General features: G+C 38.6%; 1 protein-coding gene across 3 annotated transcripts in view; it reads right to left on the bottom strand.

The window, feature by feature from the left end:
* Nucleotides 1–13,954, bottom strand: part of PRKDC (protein kinase, DNA-activated, catalytic subunit) — an 83,026-nt gene that overhangs the window by 13,510 nt on the left and 55,562 nt on the right. For 2 of the 3 annotated variants that reach the window (XM_071554563.1, XM_071554565.1), the window contains exons 63-74: nucleotides 12,147–12,355; nucleotides 11,559–11,697; nucleotides 10,792–10,980; nucleotides 10,146–10,370; nucleotides 9,437–9,545; nucleotides 8,668–8,779; nucleotides 6,915–7,104; nucleotides 5,925–6,099; nucleotides 5,648–5,838; nucleotides 2,967–3,147; nucleotides 2,314–2,474; nucleotides 711–922 (exon numbers count right to left, since the gene is read on the bottom strand). In XM_071554563.1, the coding sequence (XP_071410664.1) occupies nucleotides 711–922; nucleotides 2,314–2,474; nucleotides 2,967–3,147; nucleotides 5,648–5,838; nucleotides 5,925–6,099; nucleotides 6,915–7,104; nucleotides 8,668–8,779; nucleotides 9,437–9,545; nucleotides 10,146–10,370; nucleotides 10,792–10,980; nucleotides 11,559–11,697; nucleotides 12,147–12,355 (2,093 nt within the window). The remainder of the gene's footprint in view (nucleotides 1–710; nucleotides 923–2,313; nucleotides 2,475–2,966; nucleotides 3,148–5,647; nucleotides 5,839–5,924; nucleotides 6,100–6,914; nucleotides 7,105–8,667; nucleotides 8,780–9,436; nucleotides 9,546–10,145; nucleotides 10,371–10,791; nucleotides 10,981–11,558; nucleotides 11,698–12,146; nucleotides 12,356–13,954) is intronic. The other variant, XM_071554564.1, reaches the window with a different exon arrangement.

Genomic DNA, 13,954 nt, shown 5'->3' with positions numbered 1-13,954 from the left:
CAGCACTATGTGATAGAAGCTGACTTTTGCCTGGGGGTTAACTCTGGTGTTATTACATGACAAAATTGGCCAAGCGAGGGCTTGTAGAGGAAGGTGCATGTTGCACACTGAATAAGCAGAGCAGAACACAACCCAGAGCTGTCATTCCCCAAGATAATATGAATCCATTTTACTGCCTTCTCCGAAGTCTGGTACAAGCCTCTATTCTATTTAAATGCATCTTCTTTCTCTTGGTATTAAAAAAAATTGTAAATGTCCAAGCAAGCTTCATTTCTCATGGGTACTGACTTCTGTGTAGTCTGCTATAGTAAGAGTGTAAATTATACACCAGATTTCCCTTCTACCTCAGCAGAGCAGAAGTAGGAAGAAGCAATTTTGACTCCCTCAGAATTACAAGGAAAAATGGGTTGCCTTTCTGTGGTTATTTTGTTTTATCTTGGAAAAATTCTAACTTTCTATAGCGTGGGGGACTGTATGTACCCAACACTTCATAAAGTATTCAGGCCACCAACCTGAGTATGCCTAACACTGATAGAGATGCTGTAGTGCATTTCTCTGCGCCTTGAAATGAAAACTCAGTGCAAGTGGGACTACCTTCTAACGTTTCTCATGCTTGCTAAAGAAAAAAGTTTGCTTAGGAAAAATAGATAAAATCTGTCCACTCCTGAATAAAAAAAGATACAAAAGAGCTACTCCAATTGCAACTTCACCTTTCTACAAACTCCTTGTTCTTATAACCCGTTGCAGTGTCTTTAAAGCAGTAACTTTCACTGCTGATCATGAAAGGGTAGACGATTGCCTGGGGATAGGTATTAGCAATCTCTTCAACAGTATGTTGTACGGCTATTGCTTCGTCCTTGTCAAGTAGTGCCACCATCTGGCTAATCCAACTAATGAACTGCCAACAGGGAACCGAAGAAAGCTGCAGAAACAAGAGACATTGCTTTCAACTTTCATCCTCCTTGAAAATACCAAACATAGCAAACAAACAAAACTGCTCCGTGGCACAGCCTGACAGCGAGAAAAGCAAGAAAAGGAAACAGAGAATGTCAACTCGGTTGCACAGAGCATCCCCCAGCGAAGCACAGATTTTATTATTATTACTACTACTACCACCACCACTACTGCTACTTAATAGGTTTCCCGTTATAAAGATTTGCAGCTTGTTGATAAGTATGAGGCTTTAAACTCAAACTTGTGGCTTTTCTGTCTGGATGTAATATAATAATTTTTGATCATCACATACAAACAACTCAAAATTTGAAGGAATTCAGCTCAAACACCATTGGGCTGAAGTCTTGATTTGAGTAAAAATCACAAGGGAAGGGAACAGTGGAGTTCCTACCACAGTTTTGTCCTTTATTCAACTTTAAACACTTCTAATAGAATTTAAGATCAGACTGCCAGTAAATATCTTTCAGAAAGACAGGTGATAGGATAAATAAATGCCCAGTGAACTCCCTTTCTGGGTGAGATTTGTCAACTCGATCAGTTGTCAGGTTCTGTTTGAACCACTGGTGTTTCACTGTGGCCACACCCTGTACACCTCAGCCACTTTTGCTGCTTCCTCTGTTCCTTGGGATAACTAACTCTTGTTTCTGCCTTGCTCGAGTTCTTCCTCTGACAGGGCCTTTTGCTCTGTGAGCACCAGCACAATGACATGGGCTTGAAAAGGCAGGCAGGCAGGCCAAGGCAGGAACAGGCACAAGTCACGGAGAAGGGAGAAGGTCCCTGTTTATCTGTCCCATGACAGAAGGGAAGGCTCGTGTTACCCTGCTATGGAAAGGCAATTGAGGAACAGGTTGCAGAAGGAAGGAAGGAATAAAGGAAGAGGAAAACACAAAGGAGGACAAAGCTCTAGTAACCTCTGAAGTGAAGAAGGAGAGAGAAAGGTTGGAGAAATGGAATGAGTCTGGAAAAGCAGCTGGCATTCTGATGAAAGAAACTCAGCCTACAGGAATAAGATACATTCCTCACCCTAATACTAACCACCTTTATCAGCCCAATTAAATTGTTCTGAAGGGAAAAAAAAAGACAAAACACACCATAGTTTTTCTCCAGCAACTCTCAAATTAACATTTGGAATCAGAATAATCATAAGAAGTTAAATGGTAAAGAAAAAAGGTTTCTGTTCATATGAATTAGATTCAGGAAGTTAGAGAAAAGACAAGGAACAATGATGGGATAAAATTTATCTGATTTACCTGAAGCAAAACTTACCAGTCTAACCTCTCTATCCATTCAACCTCCACCCCCACCTTTTAAATTTGATTTATAGCAATGTTTGCTGCCAGAAAAATGGAAGCAACTAACCTCTCGTGTCACTAGACCCAATGTCTCTGCTGGATATCTTTCAATTATTTGTAGCAGTCTAGGAAATCTCAGCCTGGCTTCTCTGGAATTCAGTTTTAAAGCTTTAATCATTTTCTCCACCATAACAGCTGGGAATTGCTGCAGATCCACAGTGTTAATTTCTGCCAAGAGACATTAAACAAGAATTATCAGAAACACCATCATTTGTTCCATGTGTTTGATCATCTGAAACATTCATCTTTGCAATTTGCTGGGGTTTTTTAAGTGTATTTTGTATTTTTACTTTGTTCTCCTTCCCATCCGTTTGAACTGCACACATCTGCAACACATGTACTTGGGGACCAAAAGGATTAGCTTTATCAGGAAGCTGCATCACTGCTGGTATCTTGCCTGTCTTAAATACAAGGCTGCTGTGGTCTGGGAAGGAACAAGGGAAGCATCTGCTGCATATAATATATTTCTCACAAGTGAGAGGGAGACTACAAGCAATTCACTAGTACCAAAGTTAGGGGAGGTGAAAAAAGGAATATAAATACTGCTGAACTGGAGGACAAACTGTTCCATTTAAGTTCAAGCTGTGTTGCTCGGGGAGATTTCCTAGGTATCACAAAAGATAAATACATCTCACAAGCTTAGGAAAAACCCTGACTAACCAAGAAAGCCTTCTTCTTCCCTACGCAGATACTGGTCACAGAAACCAATCAAGGTCATATATGCATCGATAACTCCCACCACATCTACATTTTCCATAGAATGGGACTGCACCTCCTCTTCAGATTTCCTCACAGCACAGCTGAAACACTGAAAAGCCTTCCTGTTCAGACCTGCCAATATCTGAAATTCAATCATAAGAGCAAAAAGATACACATTAGCAAGTAGCATTAGACAATAACTGTAACTGTTTTAAGATGTTTTGAGCAGCTGATAAAAAGGAAAAAATAAGAATGTTATTTCTAGTAGTAATTTATAGAACTTTAATTTCTACAATTTTCAATGGAAATAAATAAACTACACTTTTAACTTAAACTAGTCTTTGGATATGTTAATTGGAATTTTTATAACTGCAAAAAAGTTGGAAACAGTTAACAGAAAATAAAATAAAACTTTGTGTTTTTCTCCTATTAAGACAGATCTGCAACATCTGCATAACAGCTACACTTAGAATTTGTGTTAAAAAAGCATGCATCAAACTATTATGAATCTGGTATCTAAAGTAAACAAACTTTCGCAGAGAGAAAGGACTTCACAGTACAAATCTATGAGATTCAAAGTGAAGACATTTTATTTCACACAGCACACGGTTTATATAGGGTTAGAGGTACATCTTAGTGGCTAAAAAGGTCTCACCCCAACACCCTAGAACTTCTAATTGGTTAAAAGCCTATATCTCACAAGTCCAGTGTTTGTATTATCTCATCCCGATGTTTTGAGGTCCATGTCCAGAGATCAGGAAGACAGTTGAGACGTTCTCATGAAAACATTTGCAAGGAGTGACCGTCGCCTACTGGACAAACAGCAGGTGTGTGTCCTTGCAAGCTGAAGTATCTGCATGATTCCCACGGAGCTGAAGCAGTTTGGATTGCTCAGAAATTCACTTTTTGCAAGCAATCTCACAACAGGTATCTTTTTCTCTATTATAAACATAGTAATATTGATCATACATTTCTAAGGCAGGTCATGCAATCTTGGGACTTGACAAGATTCTTTACACAATCAAGGCTGGAAAAGATCTTCAAGATCATCTGTCCAACCATGAGTCCAGCATCACCAAAATCACCTCTCTACCATATCCCCAAGTGCCACATCCAGATACCTCTTGAACACTTCCACAGACAGTGACTCCACCACCTCCCTGGGCAACTAATTCCAATGCCTAACCACTCTTTCAGTTAAAAAAAAAATTCTAATATCTGACCCTAACATCCCCTGGCACAACTTGAGGCCATTTCTTTTCACCCTCTCACTTGTTAACTGACAGAAGAGACCGATCCCCTCCTCACTATAACCTCTTCTCAGGCAGTTTTAGAGACCAGTTAGGTCCCCCCGACCCTCCTTTTCTACAGGCAAAACAACTCCGGCTCTCTCTGCTGCTTCTCGTAAGACTTGTGCTCCTGACCCTTCACCAGCTCCATTGCCCTTCTCTGGACTCACTCCATTACCTCAATGTCTTTCTTGGAGTGCAGGACCTAAATCTGAGTATGGGATTTGAGGTGTGGCTTCACCAGTGCAGAGTACTGGGAGATGATCACTTCCCTAGTCCTGCTGGCCACACTAAAGGCTGTAACAGAAATAGGTTGGATTTTGTTTAGATAGAGGGAAAATTCCAGAGTTAGAGTACTGCTTAATACCAGGCTAAGCTTCTTAATCTTATGGAAATATCTGGTATCACAATCTTGCTTACCTGACACAGAAGAGCTTTTATGCTCATCTTTTAGATTTCATTAAAAAGAATGCCCTTACTAATTAGTTAATAATTGAAGCTCAAGGTTTTGCTTAAGTTTCTACACACCTGAAAACTTAAAGCCTTTTTTGCAGGAATCTCCTCTTGGTCTGCTTTAACAGCCACAAAAACATAAATTAAGAAAAAAAGATTTTTTTTTATACTAGTATGATTCATGCTCCCTTGAAGGGAACCTACAAGAAAGATGAAGAGGGACTCTTTACAAGAGCATGCAGTGATGGGATGATTTCAAACTGAAGAGAGTAGGTTAAGATTAGGTCAGGCAACCTGAGCAACCTGGTCCAGTGAAAGATGTCCCTGCCTATGTTAGGGGGGTTGGAACGAGATGATCTTTAAGGTTCCTTCCAATCCAAAACATTCTCTGATTCTGTGTGTTAGGGTCTCCATGGTGGCTTTAGAAATTAATATAAATAATCCAGCAGTGGTACTTTGAATTTTTAAACAACTAGACAGACAAAAAGTCCATGCTGCAGCATCTGGGACAACTGACAACATAAATGATTTCAGATGCTGCACAGTCTGTCACTGTATTCTTCAAATGTACACCTCCCCAGAATAGACAAAGATGACCTGCATGTGCTCTGCCTTAAAAATGCCCCTCCCCACTATTATTAAAATTAGATAAAGTGTATCAGTATTATAAAGATCGCTTTGTCAAATAAGACAGTCTGACAGCATGAAGCACCTCAGAAATGCCCAGCTGAAATCCAGGCACTTTTTGAGGATCCCAAGCCTTGTCTTGCCACTGGGCATGCAGCTGCTATGTCTTTCCCCTCCACTCCAAACAGAGGAATAGAAACACAAGAATGTCTTCCCAATTAAAAGGCTAATTACGATACTGAAATAACTAACAGAGTTTTTGCTCTCATTTACCTTTTCAGGATTCTGAAGACTTTCTCCTGATATTAGCGATATCTTTTCAGCCTTTTCTTCCTCGATTTGCTCAAGACATCTTGGGTCCTGAATAAGAGCATTGGCCATGATGTGGAATGTAGTACCCAGAAGAAGATTCTGGTTTCTTAAGGCCCTTATGTTCTTGCAAAGATAGTCAGACTTGGTATCTTCTGTTAGAATTAAAAAAAAAAGTTAGTGACTGGATGATAAGCAGCTTTGTATAATAAAGAATATGAAGCAAAGAGAAGGTTGTTACCAAGCAAGGAGATGGTTTTTAACACTGAGAGCACACGCTCAGGACAGCTCAGGTTCCGGCTGCTACTCTGTATAAAGCGGCAATAGGCGGAATTCCACCTCATCAGCCAGTCTTCCCTCGTTTTGGCTTCCTTACGTAGGTCTTTCAGAAGCTTCTTGGCAACTGCAAAGCTGTTCTGTATTCAGAGTAAGACAGAATTTTCAGACAATATATCTGAAGAGGAACTAAAACTTGACTGCAACCCAATTAAGGAATGATAAGACTTAAGTAAAGTTACAGTAAGACAAGGAGATGTCCACTGCTTGCCATGTCTCATATTCAAAAACAGATTTGTGTTAGTGGAGAAATTTGAAAAGAGAAGAACAGAGGTTTAACAAACTAATTTCAGCTGCATGACTAAACAGGCATTAGCGCTCTGTAGTACAAACATATATGGGAAAGGTAACTTAGTTTGTAATACCAGTAAGAAAGTCACTTCTGTTTGTGTTTCGGTGAAAAGTTTCATGTAAGTAACATGAAAAAAAACTGTGAAAAAAAAAAGAACTTCAGCATTGCTGATTGAAGTAAATTATATTGATTCTATCAGAACTCGATTTGTTTTCTTTTACAGAAGAGATTATTTGTAAATGAGAAAGACTAATGTTTGGTTGCAAGCATCCCTTACATTAAAGACTGAAGCATTTCAGATACTTTATTTATCTGCCCTTTAGAGTTAGATCCTCAGAAACCAGCTGCAGATCAAAGGGGCCTTCAGACACATTTCCAGTAATGACAAATTATCCTCAACTTTATAATTAACACTTATCCACTTCTTTTCTTTCACCATGGAACTGACTTTCTTGAGGTTTCAAAATGTCCTGCACCGCAGGGTCAGAAAAACACAAGGTCTGCCCTGGCAAAAGGGTGCCCAAGACCACCCAAAAGGCTTTTCCAGCTACTGTTGCTATGTATTTTCTCACCAAACTGCAAGCTGTCAGACAGTACAGTCACCTGTTTCCTAGCACTTTCTATCATCTTCATTTTCATATTAAATTTGCAGCTTTTAATCATTGAGGAAATATCTTCATCCTGTTGGTCCACTTCCATTTGTTCATCAGCACCGTATTCTTCATCCACCTCCATGCTGTCATTGGCCTGATGAGGGGGAAGTTTCTCCTGCAGTTTGTCAAGAAAGAAACACCTGCAAAACGACAACAAGGGTACAAGTCACTCTGGTACACATTCAAGGAAATGAAAGTTCAGAAGTGTTGATCTGCCCAAGAGTAAACAAAGCTAAGGAAAAATGGCAAGCTATAGAGATCACCTCTGGCTAAGGCTAAGCACAGTCCTCAGAGTCTGGAAACTCATAAGAGGGGACAGGTTGACCCTGAGAGCATTCTAGGACTTTGAACTGACAAGGTTAATATTAGACAATGTCCATAACAGAGTGGGATTTTTTGTTAGTTAGTTCCCTTAAAATCAGCTACATTCCCTAAGTTCACCAAGCCATAACTCGCCTTCCAGCTTGACAGAAATGCAATCAAACAGGGAGTCTCAGTAATTTAGTGAAAGTGCCAGACTGTATTTTATGTCAACCTGCTATTCAAATGTATATCACATCAACATATGTTCACACTGAAACCTCTGTTGCAGAAAAGATCAGTAACCGTATCTCCCTTTTGAAAGGGAATTGCCATGAATCGATGCTGAATCCTCTTCATTCCACAACTAGACCTACGCAATTTAATAGCACATCTCATTATGTAGACTGTTACTCAAAGCAGAGGACAGCACTACAGTCTGAAGTGACACTTGGCACATTCTTTGTTACTAATTTAAGATGAGACAAGGGTTTTCCGAAAGCACATAAAGTGTTTAAGAACCCGACAACTCTTCATGTCATAAATGTTTTGAGACTTTGTAAAGAACTAAGCTGTGCCATGTATTCTGCCTAATATTGAACTGCAATAAGCTTTTCTGTAGCCATGCTGTCCTGACACTAAGAGATAATAAAATAAATTACAGAGCATGGTATGCATCAGCAGAGGTGTTGAAGAAGTAGTTGCCCAGGAAAGGAGAACTAATCTGGACTTGCACGGGAAGAATGAAGTAGGATGAAGACAGACACCATGGCAAGGACAGAAAATTTTCAAATTCGAAAAAGCACTCTGGCTTCTTACAGCAGCTCCGAAGGAGTCTCTGGAGAGCCTTTGTTCTTTCTAGCAAAAATTGCACAGCAAAAGACTCCAGTTAGAGCACTGGTCATTAACTTCCTATAAACAGGTGAAGCACTCAGAGTGACAGGGCTGGGCTTGTTTTGTAAGGTCCCTCGCTTTTTAACTGCCTTAAAAGTAGGCAAGTATTTTTATTCATAACAGACTGGACATTAGGTGGTGTTTCACTGAGCTAAATGCAGCTAACCTACTCAATTACAAGTGGGTATGTTTATGGGCTGCTAAAGTGGGCTAGCTTGCAGTGCATGTAGTCATTGTTGCAAGACAATGCTTAAACCAACATCTGTATTTCCCTACCAAAATACGGTTTATTCTCTGGCCATTTCTCAACCTCTTTTTGCTCCTCACCACAAGTTAATCACACAACCTCCCTAGTTATATTGATAAAGCTATTAAAATGGTTGGAAAGAAAAAAAAGACATACACTGAATCACACACCCCTAATAAGAAAACAAGCAGCATTAGAAAAAGAACTTCTTGGAACTCAGCAGGCAGACAGAACTTAAGCTAACCCAAGAATGTAACTTTACCGATTTGTAATGATATCATCCCAGATGTTCATAGGATCCATTTTAGCATCTGGATATCTGGTTGTCCAAATTCTGAGAAGTCTCTTAAGGGAAACCTCTGAAGTTAAGTTACCTAGAAATCAATTAAGAACACTTTAAATGCATCTAAAGCCAAACAGCATGAAAAAGGGCTGAGCAAAACATAGTCTAACATTCAAATTAAAAAACTCAGTTAAGCAGCCGACTTGCATTTCTGGGCTTGCACTAAACACTCCTAAGTGATCATATTGCTTTTCCTTATTGCTAAAGCATAGGAGATTCCATAAGGACATCAGTGTCAACTGTCACTGGGGATTACCACTGTGTAGGTTCCTTTCCACAAAGGAACATGCTGGAATATAGTGAAATTGTTAACTAAATTTAATATATGATTTGGTTTGTGGGCATAAATTTGTACTTCATGCCTACCTCAATAGCTATAACTTATATACCACATCCAACTTTTATCTCTGCTAACCACTATTTACTACCAAAAATTACTCCAACTTACACTTTTAAAAGAGATGCTTCACTCTTATCACAAGAGCTATGCTAATAAAACTTTGCAATAGAACACAGAATTATCTTCAAAGCTACCTTACAGAACTGTAACAGTTCTTACTGTCAAGAAAACAGTAAGAAGCCATTCCAGACTTATGCTCCTTCAAACCGGAGTTCAGAAATTCAAAGTTCAGGAAACCATGGTTATTTAATGCAATGAAAGGAAAATGGCTTGAAAAAAAATCTTTACTTCTCTTGGTCATAAAATTGATGAAATCCTGTATTTCTGTCAAGGCTTGTACAGACTGCAGTTTGGTCATTCGACTTTGATATAACAAGGAATCAATACTGGAATAGCTCTGCAAAAAAAGGGAGAACAAAATATTTCATAGAATTTACAACATGGTTCTATTCAGTGCTCTACAAACTATTCATGTGCTGCTGCTATATATTATGGTTGAGAACCCAACCTATTAAAAGTAAATTAATATTCTGTAATCAGAGAGCAATTGCTTTGGACAAGCATAGAGGCATATTCTAGCTGCAATTTCTATCCTAGCTTTTAGCAAAGTCCGACAGTCGTGGTAATGGATGGAACTTGTAGCTTTTTACTGCAATACTCTCTTTGCAAGTTTGTTCTGGGCATAAGAGGCTTCTGAAAAGACCAATGAAATAAAATTTTTATTATCTCAACAAATAATTACTCTGAAAAAGGTCTAAAAGATGAAATCAGCACAAGAAAACAAATTAAAATGGGAGGATGCACTGGTTCACTAACCTCTCATCATTGCAAACAGTGAATTCAAAACAAGTTTTGTCATATGATATGGAAGGCACCTGGATTTCAATCTATTTGTTTCTCTTCAGAGTATAATCTAGCAGCAGCAATAGGAACAACAGTTTACTTGTTCCACAAGTTTATACAGAAAAATCATACCAGAGACAGAAGAGATTGTTACCTGCATGAAGATCTGCATGCCATTGCTAATGTAATATTTGGCTCTGTCAAAGTCATCTTGAAGGATGTAAAGGAGACTAAGCTCTTGGCTGTAATGCATTTCTATAATGGCTTTCTTCTGTTCTGTCTTCATTGCCTCATCAATAAAGGTTAGTAAAGTCTGGTCATTTTCCCCACTGAGCAGTAACTTCAACTTACTGCGTATTACATAGGGCAGATATGTCTCCTAGAAGGTGAAAGTACAATCCTTATTTCTAGGAATGAAATATTAAATCATCAGGTTTTTTGTTATCAGTGGCAGATCAAATAAATATAAAAATAGTTTGAATGGTTTTCTTGAATGCTTTCCCCTTTAGACAAATTCTCATTTGCTAACAAATCACAACAGCCTTTTCTGATAGCAAGAAGTTGTTAAGAAATTCTAGTTTCAAAACCAGTGTTTGGTAACTCTTAGAACAGGGAACAAATAAAAACAACAAAAAGACTGTAAAAAGCAAAAGGTGGTGATAGAGCTGATCCTATATGATCAGCCACAGTTTTGAAGTAATTGCTTCTATTATTTTCATGTATCAGACTCTCTTTCACCCACAATCTCAATACTGTAGGACAAAAAGCAGTGCACTACCAATGAAGAAATTCCTAAAAACCTGAAAAAATGGATCACTCCATGTTTTGCTTAGGTCTGGAGGTTTTCCACTGTCAATATTAACAGTAGCACAATACTCCAGACCCTTCCAGTCTGTGAGGTGGTCATAGCATTCCAGAGATGCAAGCTCCCAGAAGTCTTTCTCTGCTTCTGTTGGCTCTCCATCTTGCCAATCTTCTTTAGAGAGTGCCTAGGGAAAGAATTTGGGGACAAAAAAGATTCTCAGCTGGAATCTGGCATTCATTTCAGTTCTAAATCACCAGGAAGTTAATTGTAATTCTTTGTCTCATAAAAATATCTACCCATTTACCAGAGCATGACAGCACATTAAATGCAGAAAATTCAAGCTTGTCAGTATTTATATATAAGTTAATTTCAGGTAGCTGTCTTTGGTAAACCCGTATTTTTAAAGAGCAAACACCTTAAAAGAAGGCTGGAGATCCTCCTTCATATTTACTCACTGTAACTCATGCCACAAACATGAGCAACTCGCTGTCTTGGAGCTGTGGTATGCCGATGGTGTTTTACTTGTCAGCCTAGATAATGGCACATGTGAACCTTTGTAACAAACAGTAAGGAAAGCATCATACTTACTGTTCTGTTATGACTGCTCATCTGTTACCAATGTCTTTACAGACTAAACCACCAACCAAATAAAACACAAGAACATTTTAAACAATATGCTGCTTCTCAAAATGTTTAATTGTGGCTTATTAGTTTTATGTCATGAGAGATTTATGAAACAACAAAATCCTACTGTCATTTTACCTCATCATAACACTGAGCTGCTTCAGCATAATCACTCCTTGCTTCTGCCAACAATGCTTTCTGTGTAATTTCCTTAGTACCAATCTTGCCACTGAAAATACCCCGAAGGACATCATAATCCCCAAGAGACCGGTAGAGCCTAGTAAAATTGAAAAGAGAAATATTTTAATTAGTTGAACAGATGTAAAACGATGCAAATAGAAGCTATTTTAAAAAATAATAATTTTATAAGTATTAATACTACTGGCTTGTAATAGTAAAATAAAAAATATTTAAGATCTGACATATATACTTAATTACATAAAATTCGTCTTGTAGGTTAATATCTGAAATGTGGAAACTCCTGCAGCTGAAAAGCTATGAACAAAATGTTTTTCAGCAGCCTGATAGCATCATCAGAGTACACAACTGTTAAGTATAATTGCTCTCACTGGAAGATAGTAAGTAACTGAGAAGAAATTAAAAGCATATCTAATTCTAAAAGAGTTGGGTTACTGAGACTAAAAAAGAAATCACAAAAGTCATAAAGGCAGAGTTCTTCACAAGGCAAACCTAAATGGGAGTAACTTGTCTCAAATAAGAATTTACTTAGCAAGTTCAATCCATCTGATGACATCTTGGGGAAGCTCTGTCCTCCCGCGCATCCGCTTAGACGGGGGCTCCTCCACAGGAGACAGAGTCATCAGGGCACGCTCCAGAAGAAGGATGCCCACTGGCTGCTGCAAACTTGCAAGGCAGCTTGTGCTCACATTAGCTGGATCCAGTCCCAGTAGTGCTCTGTGCTGGTAACTCATTTCCTGTAAAATAAAGCAAAACAACAGGTGTCTACTTGGTGTAAAACTATGCTGATAGTTACCTTTTATAGAACACTTATTTGGTATCCCTTTTCTCATAGTGTAAGCTTTGGAAATAAGCCATTAGGTTTCCAGAACTCCCAGCTCCAGGAAACTGGAATCATTTCCTTCTGTGCTGTTGCTCTTTGGACAGAGAACAAGACAGAATAACCCCATATACTGTGCCTCCAGGACATGGAACAACTACAGGCCATTTACTTAAGAGTTGGACTAGATGATTCTTGTGGGTTCCTTCCAACCCAGAATATTCTGTGATTCTGAAACTCTCTGGACAGAATCACAAGGAAAGTGGGGGGAGAGACAGATGGACAGACACACCGACAGCCTGAATTTTTCCTTCTGCTTGTTAGTAGGATTGTGCCTGCTAGACAGCAGCTGTGTTTCACTTAACCTATTCAGTGGTGCATTCCTGCCATAAGCCAAAGGCACGATTAACCACATCTTCTCTGAGCTGGAGGCTTTCTATCCACACAGTTGCCTGTTTTAGCATATCACAGCTTCCTGTTAGACTCACCTAGTACTGTACTCATCCACCCCTGCCTAATTTAAAGACATAGCAATATTTCTAGCTATCTTTAACATATTTAGCATTAGACAAACTACAGAATAATCTCATTTTCAGGGATAAACATTTTTGTTTACTTGAAGGTTTTTTTAAATACTTAAATCAGTCTTCTAAATACAGGTAAAAATATCAAGAAAGTAGCAGGTATACAGGAAACAGAAGCTGTATTTCCAAATGGCCAAGTCACTAGGACAGTCTTTGTGAGCCAAATGACAGCCTTGACAGTCTTGTGCTCTTGTTCACTCTTCCAGCTCACCCTCTTGATCAACATGAACTCTGCTTCCTAATGGAGAAAAGACTTCCTCTCACTGTTATGTAGGATGCTCAAATTCACAAGCTGAGGCTTGCCTTTATGGTGTTGTTCTTTTGTTACTAATGAGGATGGCAATGAGATGCTCTTATTGCTTATATCTTTGATGAATTTTAACTTACCTAATTTTTGAGTCTGCATTTTATGTCTATTCAGAAAAAAAGTAGCCTAATGCAAGTGTTATTAATAGGGTCTAATAAAGAGCATAATTCAACACAAATAAGATCATCAAGACCAAGAATGAACAAACGCACTGTCAAGAGGGAATATTAACAGACAGCTATTGTGAGACACTGGCTTGAAAAATACTATGACAGTCCAGAAAAATCCCAATAGTACCTGACCTTTTATGCAGCTGCACAGAAAAAAAAGTAAACAAGAAATTATGTTTTTTCAAATGTGTAAATACAAGTACTAAGAAGCAAAGTTTGTCACTGTTTACAAAGCTACTCCAAACTAGTTTCTCCTGTGTTATGAAGGACATCTGCTGTCACAGAGTATTTAATTTTCATAACAAAAAAGAAGCCACTGGCTGCCACTGAAAAAAAGATTCTTTTGAGAGCCAGGAATCAGACACAACAGTGAGATCAACACAGTTGACAAAAAAGATTAAAAACAGTGACAATGAATATGAAACTGGTGCTTGGACAAGTTTTATAATTTCCCT

This window comes from Pithys albifrons, chromosome 4 (assembly GCF_047495875.1).
Source record: "Pithys albifrons albifrons isolate INPA30051 chromosome 4, PitAlb_v1, whole genome shotgun sequence".
NCBI lineage: Eukaryota > Metazoa > Chordata > Aves > Passeriformes > Thamnophilidae > Pithys > Pithys albifrons.
This window is presented reverse-complemented; position numbering and strand designations above follow the sequence as displayed.